This window comes from Carcharhinus amblyrhynchos, chromosome 14 (genome assembly GCF_965287045.1).
Source record: "Carcharhinus amblyrhynchos chromosome 14, sCarAmb.v2.hapA, whole genome shotgun sequence".
In the NCBI taxonomy this organism is placed as follows: Eukaryota; Metazoa; Chordata; class Chondrichthyes; order Carcharhiniformes; family Carcharhinidae; genus Carcharhinus; species Carcharhinus amblyrhynchos.
In genome coordinates, this window is record NC_137337.1 from 59,805,083 (window position 1) to 59,820,877 (window position 15,795).

The 15,795-nt window shown below is 46.1% G+C and overlaps 1 protein-coding gene across 1 annotated transcript in view; it reads left to right on the forward strand.

The window, feature by feature from the left end:
- LOC145352276 (serine/threonine-protein kinase PAK 4-like) overlaps positions 1-15,795 on the forward strand; it is a 64,984-nt gene that overhangs the window by 4,138 nt on the left and 45,051 nt on the right. Inside the window, exon 2 of the mRNA XM_080202018.1 lies at positions 12,713-12,952. Within this exon, the coding sequence (XP_080058144.1) occupies positions 12,746-12,952 (207 nt within the window). The 5' untranslated portion in view covers positions 12,713-12,745. The remainder of the gene's footprint in view (positions 1-12,712; positions 12,953-15,795) is intronic.

Consider the following 15,795-nt stretch of genomic DNA (forward strand, 5'->3'; position numbering starts at 1 on the left):
TACCCTTTTACACTCATGCAGTAAAAGAGGGATAAGAAAAAGAAGGGGCTATAGGGCAAGACTATGATGGAAATAAGCATTATGGTTTCACACAAGTCCAGAGTCCAGAATCAAAAGCCCAACTCCTTCAGAGGTTAGTAGGCTGGGTGATCTGTCTTTCCAGAAGTGAGACCTTCCACAATGGGAGAAGGTATGTAGAGTTGAATTAGTCTTGAAGGCAATGTTCAATGTTTCAATGTTTGTAATTCACAGTGCGCATGAGGGCCAGGCAATTTACCTGGACAGAGCTCTTCCTGCTGCTACCTGCTCAATGATAAAATGGTAGACTCCTTGGGTTCAGTTCCACATAGCAATATTACGCGTTCTAGTCATACCTCCCACTATTTCCCCTAGATGTTGGACAAAGGACATTTTCACCCAGGACTGGAACCTTGAGGTGTTTAATAAGAGAGGCAGGGGCCATTTTATCCCTTGAAGACATTCTGTCTCCATTGGCCAGAGCCCTGCCATAGAAATGTAAAAGGTTGTTGGTGAATTTCTTTGGACTTTGACTGTTAGCAGTCACAGATGGTATTAGCATCTCTTTTAAGATAATGAGGTCCCTGCTGGTTTTCTGAAGGTTGGAAATCTCTGCAGAGTGAGTCATGGCTAGACAGGGTAAGCCCTGTCCATTCTAAAAATAAAAATAATTTTATAGAGCAGCCAGGTTGAGGTAGGTACGAAATTTTCTTCTTGTCCTTTGACTGGAACACACTTCACCAATTGGAGAAAATGAAATGAGTTCCACTTCATTTATTTTTAATGTGGTATTTATGGGCAGCACGGTGGCACAGTGTGAGGCAGCGGTGCTAACCAGTGTCAAGGACCTGGGTTCAGTTCTGACCTCGGGTCACTGTCTGTGTGGAGTTTGCACATTCTCCCCATGTCTGTGTGTATTTCCTTCCATAGTCTAAAGATGTGTGAATTAGGCTGATTAGCCATGCTAAATTGAACGAAGGGAGATTAGCAGGGTAAATATATGTGATTATGGGAATAGGGCTTGGGTGGGATTATGGTCGGTGCAGACTCGATGGGCCAAATCGTTTGTTCTGTAGGGATTCTGTAATTCTTTAGGGAAGGGAGAACAGGAAGTGGTGAATTTTACAGGCACTCTCTCATTCATTCTGGCACATCGGACACACGACTAGCAGGGAAAATTGTGGCCCATTGCTACATTTTATGTTTAGTGGTTTAAACCCAGGACAAGGTGTCTCAAGGACATAGTCCAGTCCTGGGATATGGGAAGGTGTAGATGGGAGGATTTGACATTCATCTGCCTGGGGAAGTATGTTCAGTGCTAAGGTTCTGACTTCTCTGTTGGGATGAGTGGGACAGGGGGCCATGTAATTTCAGCCACCTGATTAAGCATCCTCTGAAGGAATTTTACTGGATGATTAGCACTCAGGGGTGAGTGATGGCTAAGATGCTCTAGATTATATGCACGGCAACATTGGACATCTCACTCTGTGGGCTCCAGACCCTGGGATCTTAGCTCCTGCTTGTTCATTTGAGTAACTTGGGGCGTTCTGTTGTTCAGATCCAGAGATTGTGGGTTCAACTGAGGATTCAGAGAGCGGGGTGTTTTAAAGGGATCTTGGCCTATTTGGGGATTTTGGTTTGGGGTCTGGCTTGGGCATTAGCACAACTGGAGAGTTCCAGCCCCAATTATTTATTAGGAGCTTTTGGTTGACATAGCAGTAGGTGGGCAGTTTGCTCATGAACTTGGGCCAGCCTTTCTGGGCTGGGATGCCCATTTTAAATGGGGTGGATAACTCTGTCCCATTCTCTTGCAGTTCTGCATAATGGCAGGTGAGCTTGGGGTCCAGTCTGGTTGGAATCCCTCTGCTGTGTGATAGGTTCAGTATCTTTTGTGACACTGCTGTCTCTGGGGGATGGTCAGCTCTTACTGTATCTCTAGGTCATTGAGTGTATTTAAGACAGAGATAGTTCTTGATTAAAAAGGGGGATCAATGGCTATGGGGAAAAGGCAGGAGAATGGAGATCAGAAAAATATCAGCCATGATTGAATGGCAGAGAAGACTTGATGGGCTGAGTGGCCTAATTCTCCTCCTATGTCTTACGATCTTCTCTCACTCTCTACTTCTTACCCAGCTTTTAGGAGTTGTCTGGTGCCTTTTTAATTTGGGGATATTTGTGGACTCTATTTCAGTTTTGAGGGAGTTTCTCTGCACCCTGTTTAATTTTACTGCCCTGGTTTTTGGCCTTGCTACCTCTGAGCCACTCGCTCGAGTCTATTCCATCCTTTTGGAAGTCTGGACCTTAGAGTCATAGAGTTTTACAGCATGGAAGGAGGTACATTGGTCCATTATTTCTACACCAGCCATCCAACACCTATCTATTCTAATCCCATTTCCCAGCATTTGGTCCATAGCCTTGCATGCTATGGCATTTCAACTGTTCTTCTAAATAGTTCTTAAATGTTGTGAGGGCTCTGCTTCCACTACCTTTCAGGCAGTGACCTCCACTTTTCCACTGTCCTCTGGGTGAAGATAATTTTTCTCACATCTTCTATAAGCCTCCTGCCCCTTAACTTAAATCTATGCCCCCTGGTTATTAATCAGGGGAAAGGGAAAATTTCCTTCCTATCCACCCTATCTATGCCCCTCAATCAGGTCCCCCCTCAGCCTTCTCTGCTCCAAGAAAAACAACCCCAGCCTATCCAGCCTCTCTACATAGCTGAAACACTCCAGCCCAGGCATCATCCTGGTGAATCTCCTCTGTACCTTCTCTAGTGCAATCACTTCCTTCCTATAATGTGGCGACCAGAACTACATACTCCAGTTGTGACCTAACCAGCGTTTAACACAGCTCCATCATAACCTCCATCCTCTTATATTCAGTGCCCCTGTTAATAAAGGCAAGTATCTCATATGCCTTCTTAACCACCTTATCTACTTGTCCTGCTGTTATAGAATCATAGAATCCCTACAGTGCAGAAGGAGGCCATTTGACCCATCAAGCCTGCACCAACAACAATCCCACCCAGGCCCTATGCCTGTATTAACCCTTGTATTTACCCTGTTAAGCCCACCAACACTAAGAGGCAATTTATCATGGCCACTCAACCTCACCCACACATCTTTGGAGATGTTGATAGTGGGGGATTCAGCAATGGTATTGCCATTGAATGTCAAAAGGAGATTAGATTCTCTCTTGTTGAAGATGATCATTGCCTTCAGCTTGTGTGATACAAATGTCACTTGCCACCTAACAGCCCAAACCTCCATGTCTTGCTGCATATGGACAAGGACTTCTTCAGTGTCTGAAGAGTTGTGAATCTCACCGAAGATAATGCAATCATCAGCAAACATTCCCACTCCTAATCTTATGATGGAAGGAAGGTAATTGATGAAGTAGCTGAAGATGTTGGGCCTAGGATACTATCCTGAGGATCTTCTGCAGCAATGTCTTGGGTCAGAACTGATTGACCTTCAACAACTAGAACCACTTTCCTTTGTGCTCGGTATGACTCCAACTAGTGGAGAGTTTTTCCTCATTCCCATTTCAATTTTGTTAGGGCTTCTTGGTGCCAAACCCCTTCAAATACTGCCCTGATGTCAAGGGCAGTCACTTTCACCTCACCCACCCCTTAGATTTATCACAGTTGTCCATGTCTGGAGCAACTCTATCATGAGATCAGGAGCTGAGTGGCCCCGGCAGAACTTAGTGTCAGAGACCAGGTTATTGTTGAGCAATTGCCACTTGATAACACAGTCAACAACATTTTCCATCACTTAAATAATTGAAAGTACGCTAACAGGGCGATAATTAGACGGTTGGATTTGTCCTGATTTTTGTGGACAAGACATACCTGGGCAATTTTCTACATTGTTGGGTAGGTGCCAGTGTTGTAATTGTACTAGGAGAGCTTGGCCAGGAGTGGAGCAATGCAGGAGCACAAGTTTTCAGTACTATTGCTGGAATATTGTCAGGGCTTCACCATCCTCCAGCCATTTCTTCATTTCACGTTGGGCGAATTGAATTGGCTGACGACTGGCATTTGCGATGCTGGAAACCTCAGGAAGGGGCCAAGATCTATTTGGCAATTTTTGGCTGAAGATGGTTGCAAATGTTTCAGCTTTAACTTTTTGCACTGATATGCTGGGCTTTCCCAGCCCATTGGGGAATTATTGGGGATCGATTATGGGGATATTTATGGAGTCTCCTCCTCTGGATTGTTTAATTATCCAGCACCATTCACGACTGGATTGACAGGACTGCAGAGCTTTGATCTGAGCCATTGGTTGTGGGATCGTTTTTTTCTATCGTGTGCAATGTTGTAGCTTCACCAGGTTAACACCTAATTTGTAATGAAGCCTGTTGCTGCTCCTAGCATGCCTTCCCTGCACTCTTTACTGAATCAGGGTTGATCCCTCAGCTTGATGGTAACGGTAGTGTGGGGAGATACTTCGGGCCAGATTGTTGTTGAATACAATTCTGCTACTGCTGGTAGCATACAGTGACTCATGGATACCCAGTTTTGAGTTGCTAGATCAGTTTGAAATCAATCCCATTTAGCACGTTTGTAGTGCCACACAATTTGTAGGCAGGATTTAGTCTCCACAATGTTTGTGGGGAGGTTTCATGCACTGATACATCTACAACTAGTACATTGGTGAGAATGAGGTAAAGTGGGGTTTTCCTCTTGTTGTTTCCCTGCAGCAGACACCGTTCAGCAGCTATGTCCTTTAGAACTTGATGTAGAGATGCCGGCGTTGGACTGGGGTAAGCACTGTAAGAAGTCTCACAATACCAGGTTAGAGTCCAACCAGTTTATTTGATAGTAATCTCACAAGCTTTCGGAAATGATGTTCCTTCCACACATCTGACGAAGGGACACTGTTTCCGAAAGCTTGTGAGATTTCTATCGGATAAACTGGTTGGACTCTAACCTGGTGTTGTGAGACTTCTTACTGTACTTTAGAACTTGGCCAGCTCAATCTGTAGCAGAGTTACTAAGCCACTCTTGGCGATAGACATTGAGGTCCTCCACCAGAGTACATTCTATACCCTTGCCACCCTTAGTGCACATAAGTGGTGTTCAACATAGAGAAGTACTAATCCATCAGCTGAGATTGTGGGGTTGGGGGCGAAGTTAGGATTAGAGTTAGGCTGATAGTGGGAGGGGGGTGGGGGGTGCTGGGGGCAGTAAGTGATAATCAGCAAGAGGTTTTCTTGCCTATGTTTGATGCCATGGAACTTCATGGGTCCAGAATCAATTTTGAGGTCTCCAAAGGCAACTCCCTCCTGACGTATACCACTGTGCCACCACCTCTGATGGGTCTGTCCTGCCAGTGGGACAGGGTATACCCTGGTACGGTGATGGTGGTGTTTGAGAGATTGTCTGGTATGATTTGGTGCATATGACTATGTCATGCCTTGGCTAATCTGAGGGACAGCTCTCCCCAATTTTGTCACATGACACTAGATGTTAGTAAGGAAGCTTTTGCAAAGTTAACAGGGCTGGGTTTGCCATGGCTGATGCCAGGTGGTCCAAGTTTATTCCTTTTAGACTTTGTAGCAGTTTGGTACAACTGAGACACATGCAAGGGCATTTCAAAGGCATTTAAGAGTCAATCACATTGCTGTGGGTCTGGAGTCACATGTAGGCCAGGCTGGGTAAGGACAGCAGATATCCTTCCCTGAAGGACATTAGTGAACAAGACTTTTTTTATTGCAACAATGAAGCTTGTGTTAGCGTGTAACCAGTGACAACTTTGTATTGGTTGTAATGTGACCAATGGGAACAAGATGTAAGGGTCAGCTGACCCAGTAAACCATGGAACCAATTACAGATTGCTGCAATAGTCAGCTGACCAGCTGATTCACTATAAATAAGAAACCATGTAGTATTGCTGAGAGCTTGGAAAGGTTCAGGGTGAGGTTCTAAGTTTGGAGTAATGATGGTTCTTTATTAAGCCTGTTCTTTGATTTATAAGTTGGAGTAAGTTTTGCTGTATTTTTGTTATCTGCATTTTTGAAAAGTTCCTTTTGAAGAAACACGTTGGTCTCATGGTCATTAGCTTTTAATTCCAGAGTTATGAAGTGTATTTAAATTCACCAGCTGCTGTGGTGAGACTTGAACCCATATCCCTAGAATCTCTGGATTATTTGTCTCGTGCCACCAACTCCCCTTGGTGCTATCCCAGTGCCTTTTCTGGTAGTGTAGTCATTCCTTGGAACCAGACTCTGAGAATTGATCTTTCTGGCTACCTGTGCTTGTCTCTTTTGCAGACTGTGTGCCTTGAAGGCTTCCTGGCCTCTCTTCTCCTCCTCTTGCCCTTCTGGACCAAGGCTTCCATCTCCTCATTCAAGTTATCTCTCTGGCTTGTTGCACCATTTGCAATCCTCTTCCTTCCATCCTGGCTTTCGTCGCACTGTTGAGGCAGCAGCTGTAGCCTGAGTGCGCTTCCCCTATTGAGAGAGATGGACCGCCTTCAAGAAGCGTGCAGTGACTGTGCATTGTGCTAGCCACGCACTGTGGCTCCCCAGCTGAATGTGCAGCCAATTAGCAGTACGTTTCAAGCTGGGCTAAATGCTACAATCGTGTTGATGAACGGACAGATAAAGTTTGCATTCTGCATCAATGGGACTGGGCAAGGAGTAGTTACACATCTATGCCCACTAATGGGTCCAACTGAAATTTTAGCCCCATGAAGTCCAGTTCTTTATCTCTGATGTTGATACAGTCACTGTGAAAGGAGGCTCCTCTGGAGCAGAATTTGTTTAAATTAAGCATCATATTCAGTGTTTGGAAAATTTAAAAAAAAAAATTTTTCCCTTTAAATTCTATCAGTTTAACATCTAGCTGAGAGTCACAGTGCAAGACAGCATTGGAGCAGGACTGAGAGTCACAGTGCAAGAAAGGGATGGCAAAGTGCTGAGGAGCGCAGGGCAGAACGGGGTTGGGGGACAGGCTGAGGGTAACAGACAAAACAGGGTCGGGAGACAGGCTGAGGGTGACAGGGCAGAATGGGATCTGGGGAAAGGCTGAGGGTCACAGAACAGAACAAGGTCAGGGGAAAGAATCCCTACAGTGCAGAAGGAGGCCATTTGGCCCATCGAGTCTGCACCAGCAACAATCCCATTCATAACCCCACATATTTACCCTGCTAACCTCCCTGAATCACAGGGGCAATTTAACATGGCCAATTAACCTAACCCACACATCTTTGGACTGTGGGGAGAACTAGGAGGAAACCCATGCAGACATGGGAAGAATGTGCAAACTCCACAGACAGTGACCCGAGGCTGGAATTGAATCGGGATCCCTGGCACTGAGGCAGCAGTACAAGCTGCTGTGTCACAGTTCTGCCCGAACCTGAGGGTCACAGGACAGAACGTGAAAGGACGGAAGACTATCATACAAGACAGGATGGGGAGTCTGGAGCAAAGAGTGAGACTTGAGGAGATAGACTAGACCACTTAGATACACACCTCGAACACTGGGTCCCTTGCTCTGAATGGAGCCTTTGTTACTTTCTAAGATATTCTGTTGGAGAGGATGACAGTCATATCATGTTCAGTCTACCTGTACAGGACACAGAAATAACCAACATGAGTCACTTATGAGCATTTTGTTGAAGTACACATGGCTAATGTGTGAGTCAGCAGGAAGTGGATGAGGTGATTCTTGGCTTTTCCTAAAAGCTCAGAGTGTGGTATAGATGAATCACTTGTCACTAATGTAAGGATGATGTGTGCAGACACCAGTCCTAATCTAGTGCACCCACTGAGAAAATAAATGCACTTTATAAGAACACAGAAAAGGAGCCCCTTTTTCAGTGAGTGCAGGGAAAGCCTGGTTCAATAAATTGTGGATGGCACCATGGTGGGGCATTATAAATGGATTTTCCAGGAATTAAAGATCAATGTCCAACTGCAAAACAAAAACAGGAGAATGATGATAGGTCATTAAAAGAAATTGTGTGTTTAATTTTCATCTTCTTTGAACACTTGGATTTATTATTTATAAACATTTGGGAGACATTGCAACAGGTTTAAGTTTAATTATTAGTGTCACAAGTAGGCTTACATTAACACTGCAATGAAGTTACTGTGAAAATCCCTAATGTCAGGCCTAATGAACCTGATTGGATTTTTTGATATTGTGGATGGTGAAAAATGTCTATGGATAAAGAGGGTATTTGATAAAATCTTTCATAAGAGACTGTTTGCTCAAGTTAAAACTCGTGCTATTGAAGGCAAATCAGGAAACAGAGCATAGGGACAAAGATGGGTGCTCTCATTAACTAGTGATCATGGATATTAAAATATCATGATCAATCAAAAAGCTTAATAGAATGCTGGCTTTGATATCTAAAAGGCTAGATTATGGGACTGGAACTTCAGCTATACAAGGTCCTGGTTTTACCAGATCAGGTGCACTGTGAGCAACCCTGAATGCCATTCATTCAGAAGGATGTATTGGCCTTGGCAGGATTGCAGTGCAGATTTACCTGAATGATACCGGAACTCCAAGGAGTGAATCCCAAAGAGCAATTACACAAACTAGAGTTTCCCTGAATTTGGAAGGAAGTGTAAGGATTGATTTGATCAAAATTTTTGAGTTATTAAGAAAAACAGATCCAGTAGATAGAGAGAAACTATTTCTATGGGATGCAGACTCTGGGACTAGGATGCATGGCCTAAAAATTTGAGCCAGACCTTCCAGGAATGAAATTAGGAAACATTTCCACACATAAAGGGAGGTAGAAGTTTGAACACTTTTCTGCAAATGATGCTAGATCAGTTGTTAATTTTTAGTCTGAGATTGATGGATTTTTTTTTAGTTGAAGTTTTTCAGGGGTAAGTGCAAAGCTAGGCCACAGATCAGCCATGATCTCATTGACCAGTGGAACAAGGGGCTCAGTGATGAAGTGGCCTCCTCCTGCTCCTATGCTTAAAGGGGAGAACTGCTGTTTGATTGACAGTCTAGATTCATCCAATTGGGTAGAAAAGAACCTGTTTCGTTTCTGATTGGGAAGGTGGTGGGCAATATGGATGACAAGTGGGTTTCCAAACTCTCAGGTTTTGAGGATCTGCCTTTTGCTATTCCCTCTGTGTCATTGCACAAGATTCACGAGGCAAAGGTCTCCAGTAACCAACACATCCCACAGATGGATGCACGCAGGCTCGCAAAAGGCAAAGGCTTACCCCGGAGGGTCAGACATCGGTTCCTGTTTACCTGTAGTTTTTGCAAACAGTTTAACCAAGGCCAGGCTATGATAACATCCTGCTTACCTGTTACAAACCACGTTGATGTTAAGTACGAAGATATCCCAAAAACAGAAGATTAATTTGGAATATCGGTTTGTAGTGCTGTAAGTTTCTTTTGGTATTATGTCAGGAATGATGTACAACCCAGTGAGGAAACAGTCCAGTTGTTGGGTGAACAATTAGTAAAGAATATTCATTAACTTAAAAGAAAAAAACAAAAACACAAGAAGGACTATAATTCATACACTACAGCACTGAAGGATACTGCTGGCTACATACATATCATTTTACGTGAAACTATCCCTAAATTTTCTTGAATTCGAATACACCCCTCTTCCCAAACAACATCCAATATTAAGTACATGAGCTAAATTCAGCACATAATTACCACAACCAGTTTAAGGTGCCCAGCTCTGAGAGATAGTTTTCTGGTTCAGCAAAAGCGGAAAATAATATCTTTTCTTCCAGACTTTGAGGTTGCTTTAGTATTAGCAATAGGACAAAGATGGAAGGGTAGGGTAGGATGGTAGTGAGTGAAGAAAAACTGTTTAATTGTCGTTGGTCATGAGCCCAGCACCTGAGTCTCTTTTGTTTCTTTAATATCCTTTAATGGAGGCTCAGAGCAAGTTTGTAAATTCCTGCTTTGTGTATTGTTTGGTTGCTAACTTGAAATCTTAATCTAAGGAACTCCTGAGAATAAAATGAAACAAAAATCAAAATGTAGCCCTTGAGAAAATCTCAAAAAGAAACCGTGGAAAGAAAAAAAAAAATTTTGACCGCTGGGTTAGGCCTTTGAAGACAAGCAAAACTCTCGGGAAGGAATGGTTTATTTCCAAGCTGTGTTTGATTCTTTGGGTCTGGATCTGCCCTGAAATGCTGGAAGTGTATGAGAATGTCTCTCTGGCCCAGAACATTCCAGAATCCATGAAGAAAAGCATCATCATGCTCAAGTACAAGCATAGTTTCTAAAGCTGATAGGGCTGAAGGGATATGGGGGGAGACAGGATCAGGATAATCACCCATGATCAAAATGAATGACAGAACAGGCTTGAAGGGTCAAATGGCCTATTCCTGCTTCTAGTTACTGTGTTTCTATGAGAGGGAGGGGGAACAAATGAGAAATTGGTGACTCATTTCCACTGTTTCATGTGAACTACAAACTTCTGTCCATGGTTATAGCCAATCAGGTCAAGACTGCTCTGGAGATGGCGAAGCTCTGTGCCCAGCAAAAAAAATCTCTGATACACTCGCTCTACTCAAGAATAAGATGACCTACAGGCAGGACATGAGGATGGATATCTGCCTGATCGGCTTGGACCAGGGGAAGGCCTTTGGCAGACATCACACACCTACATGATGGGAACCAAAGTAAACCATAGCAAGAGTGAGATGATTTTTCTTTTTGTGAACTGGGCCTTTGTCCACTTCATCGTAAAGTCAGACTAACTGAAGGTGTTTGGGATATCATTTGGAGGGGCTGGGGTTTTCGAAGATATGTTTATGGGATGTGGGTGTTGCTGGCTGGGCCAGCATTTATTTCCCATCCCTAATTGCTGTGGATCTGGAACCACATGCAGGCCAGATCAATTAAGGATAACAGATTTCCTTCTCTAAAGGACAATAATGAACCTGATGGATTTTTACAACAAATAATTCATAGTCATCATTAGACTTCTCATTCCAGATTTTTACCAAATTCAAATGTCATCATTTGCTGTGGTGGCATCTGAACTTGTGTCCCCAGAGCATTACTCTGGGTCTCTGGATTACCAACCCAGTGACAATACCACTTCCCCACTATCTCCCCTGCTGTGCACCAAAAACTGGAAGGGGTGAGCAGCAATGGCAAATCTGAACTTGTGGGAGGGATGGTCACTCCCCATTGCTGGGAAGAGCCTGGTCATCAGGTGTGAGGCACTCTCTGTGTTGCTCTATGTGGTACACCTCTGATCCATGGTGGTCACCCGATCCATTTTCTGCTTTATCTGGAGATTGAAAATGGACCACGTTCATCGACAAATCTCTGCATAACAGAGGGAAAAGCATGTCCAGTATCACTCTCATCCTGCTGGCCACATTGGTGTGGCTGTAATAAGCTGTGTGCTGATCCTTGGTTTGCAAACACCAATGCCATCATTCCTTCTGTCCTGATGTTAGGATGGTTCGGTCTGGTCACTTTGCTGCAAAACCCTCTGTTTAATTGTCCCTTGTGGAAAAAGTTGTACATAAAAACACTTTTGATCGTGGGCCCATCAGGCAGTCAGTCGCCTGTATGTAACATCCTCCAGGCTCTGCAGGAAATGATCCGTTTGAAGGATTCTTTGAGCAGATTGCCAAAGTCAATTGGCAGACTGCCTCATCACCAGAACTTTCAGACGAGTGCCCCTCCCCCAGGATGTATCTTGGCTGATAGCGAGAGAACCTCCACTGTGTACTGTGCTCGAGGCTAGTCCAACATTACCCCAGTCCAACTGTGCTTTACCCCAGTCCAACGCCAGCATCTCCACATCATGACTACTGTGCTCGAGGCAGCTGCACCGGAGAAAGAGACTGTTACCAACTTCCTCCTGCCATGTGCCCTTGCAAAGCAGGTTTGGAAAGAGGTGCATTGATTTTGGTTCCGTTAGACAGGATCCTGCGCCCTCTGGGCTGATCACAGAGACTCACACCGAGATAAACATCAACTGTCGCTGGAGGACCATCAACTCAATGAAAGATACTCATTGGTCAGCCCCAAACCTGTTGGTTTTCCCGGGCAGCAAGTTGTCCACAATCGGGTACATTCGAAGGTGGAGGACTCTGCGCTGAAGGACACGCCAAAGATTGGGGCAGCATAGGCTCGAAAGTGAGAGGCCGCTGTCGAAGACCCTCACCATGATTCACTGAGGGGCTGAACCCTGTGCAATACCCCTTGGGCTATACGCACCAGAGAATGTTTAACGTGAAATATATATTGTAAATATAACCTATAATTATGAGCACCTTAGAACACCACATACTGGATTTACAGAAATTGAGTGCTATTTCAGGAATAGCAAATTTGAACTGTTATGTGATGTGCTTTTAGAAGCCATCCGAATAAGTATTTTTTCAGAACAAAAAAAGTTTGGAAAGTTTGCTAAGAAGGAGTTTTCGTGGGAAGTACACACATTGCTATTATGGGCTCATCACTCTAAGCTAGCTTCAGTTCAGCCCAGTGCTGAGCTTACACACTGGCAGTGGGATAGTCTATAATTTTAAAAATCACCCTTTGTAATGCTGCTGGCTGCAGCTTTCTCTGAGGTGTGGCTGCACACCTTTATTTACCATTGGCTGATTTCAGAGACAGGCAGACCAAAGAATGTGAGCACCTGGTAATATGCTGGCAGGCCCCCAGCCCTAGCTTGTTCATTCCTCCCAACATGCAACTAATCTCAGTCTCTTTGAATTGCAGGTTCATTCTTGAAGCTCCCTCCACCAGTTCGATATGTGGAAGAAGAGGAGAGCCCACCGGCTGGAGATTTCACCTCCTCTCAATTTCCAGCACAGGGTCCACACCTCCTTTGACGCACAAGACCAGAAATTTGTTGGTCTGCCCCAACAATGGCAGGGGCTACTGGCGGAGAACGTGAAACGGCCAAAACCGTTGGTGGATCCATCCCGGGTCACACCAATGGAACTCATACCACTGAAGGTAAGGCCAGCAGGCACTGACGGTGAGGGACTCTGACGGTGAGGGACTCTGATAGTGAGGGGTACTGATGGTGAGGGGCACTGATGGTGAAGGGCACTGACAGTGAGGGTCTCTGACAGTCAGGGGCACTGAAGGCCAAGAGCACAGACGGTGAGAGGCATGGAGGGCATGGCATGGGGGGCATTGCAGGTAAAGGATGAAGGTAATGGATAGTGAAGGTGCTGAGGGTGAGTATTGTGTGGCACTGAGAGTGAGGGGCACTGATGATGAGGGGCTCTGTGGTTGAGGGATCTAACAGGTGAACGATTGAAGGGAAGGGACAATGGCACTGAGGAAAGCACCGTGCCTGAAAACACGTAACATGTAAGTGAATGGCTGGTCTGTCTGATTTAGCCTCAGGCAACTTTTCTATCACCAAGGTTTACCTGCAGTAAACAGCATTTCACTGTTGCCAAATTAGTATTCTAGTTGTGAGGTTTAAAAGCTTTACATCTGTTAGTTAACCATTTGTAAGCTGAATCTAATCATTACAGTAATATAATAAGTTTCTTCCTGGCCCCAAACTGTTATATCTTCTAATGGTGGAGAGTTTGAGTGGGATTTTGTGTGAGTATGTGTACCTGTCATTGGGTGTGAGTGAAGGATTTCCAAGCTGAGTGAGTGAGTGTTGAACAACAGCAGTGTGACTGAGAAAATCAAACTGTGAGTCATAAGAACATAAGAAATAGGAGCAGGAGTAGGCCATCCAGCCCCTCGAGCCTGCTCCGCCATTCAATAAGATCATGGCTGATCTGAAGTGGATCAGTTCCACTTTCCCGCTTTCTCCCCATAACCCTTAATTCCCCTGTCTATCAGAAACCTATCTACCTGTGACTTAAATATATTTAGCGAGGTAGCCTCCACCACTTCAACAGGCAGAGAATTCCAGAGATTCACCACCCTTTGAGTGAAGAAGTTCTTCCTCAACTCTTGTTCTAAACTGCACCCCCCCCCCTTATCTTGAGGCTGTGCCCTCTAGTCCTGCTATCCTTTCTAAGCGGGAAGAATCTCTCTACCTCTACCCTATCCATCCCTTTCATTATCTTATACGTCTCTATAAGATCCCCCCTCAGCCTTCTAAACTCCAACGAGTACAGACCCAGTCTATTCAATCTCTCTTCATAAGCTAACCCCCTCATCTCCGGTATCAGCCTAGTGAACCTTCTCTGTACTCCCTCCAAGGCCAATATATTCTTTCACAAATAAGGGGACCAAAACTGCACACAGTACTCCAGCTGCGGCCTCACCAGTGCCCTGTACAGTTGCAGCAAGACCTCCCTACTTTTATATTCTATCCCCCTCGCTATAAAGGCCAACATTTTATTCACCTTCTTGATCACCTGCTGCATCTGCAGACTGGGTTATTGCGATTCGTGCACAAGGACCCCCAGGTCCCTCTGCACCGTAGCATGCTGCAGCTTTTCGCCTTTTAAATAATAATCCCTCCTACTATTATTTCTACCAAAGTGGATAACCTCACATTTGCTAACATTGTACTCCATCTGCCAGGTCCTCGCCCACTCACTCAGCTTATCCAGATCTCTCTGCAGACTTTCCACGCCTTCCATGCAATTTGCTTCTCCCCTTATCTTCGTGTCATCAGCAAATTTTGTCGCCCTACACTCAGCCCCCTCCTCCAGATCGCCTATATAAATGGTAAACAGTTGAGGCCCCAGCACCGATCCCTGCGGCACTCCACTAGTCACCAACCGCCAATCAGAATAGCACCCATTGATACCAACTCTCTGCTTCCTATTAGACAGCCAATCCTCTATCCACGCTAACACCTTACCCCCAACTCCATGCCCCCTAACCTTCTGTAGCAACCTTTTGTGAAGTACCTTATCGAATGCCTTCTGGAAATCTAAAAACACCACATTCACCGGTTCCCCTCTGTCTACCGTACTAGTCACATCCTCATAGAAATCCAATAAATTCGTTAAACACGACTTCTCCTTCATGAATCTGTGCTGCGTCTGCTTGATCAAACTGTTCTTTTCAATTACCACGATATTTCTCTTTACTTCTGCTTTGACCTCTCCCTGCAACACTGAACCACAGGCAGTTTGCTCGTCCACCTTGCAGTCCTTGTTCTGGTCCACACTGGGAGCAAGAATCTCAAACCTGTTGTACAGATTCAGGGGCTGAGGCTTTTGGGTCTCCCCCTCCTTCCTCCCCCCCCACCCCCCCTCCTTCCTCCCCCCCCACCCCCCCTCCTTCCTCCCCCCCCCACCCCCCCTCCTTCCTCCCCCCCCCAACCCCCCTCCTTCCTCCCCCCCCCAACCCCCCTCCTTCCTCCCCCTCCCCACCCCCCCTCCTTCCTCCCCCCCCACCCCCCCCTCCTTCCTCTCCCCCCCCACCCCCCCCTCCTTCCTCTCCCCCCCCACCCCCCCCTCCTTCCTCTCCCCCCCCACCCCCCCCTCCTTCCTCTCCCACCCCCACCCCCCCTCCTTCCTCTCCCACCCCCACCCCCCCTCCTTCCTCTCCCCCCCCACCCCCCCTCCTTCCTCTCCCCCCCCACCCCCCCTCCTTCCTCTCCCCCCCCACCCCCCCTCCTTCCTCTCCCCCCCCCACCCCCCCTCCTTCCTCTCCCCCCCCCACCCCCCCTCCTTCCTCTCCCCCCCCCACCCCCCCTCCTTCCTCTCCCCCCCCCACCCCCCCTCCTTCCTCTCCCCCCCCACCCCCCCTCCTTCCTCTCCCCCCCCACCCCCCCTCCTTCCTCTTCCCCCCCCCACCCCCCCCCTTCCTCTTCCCCCCTCCTTCCCCCTCCTTCCTCTTCCTCTCCCCCCCCACCCCCTCTTTTT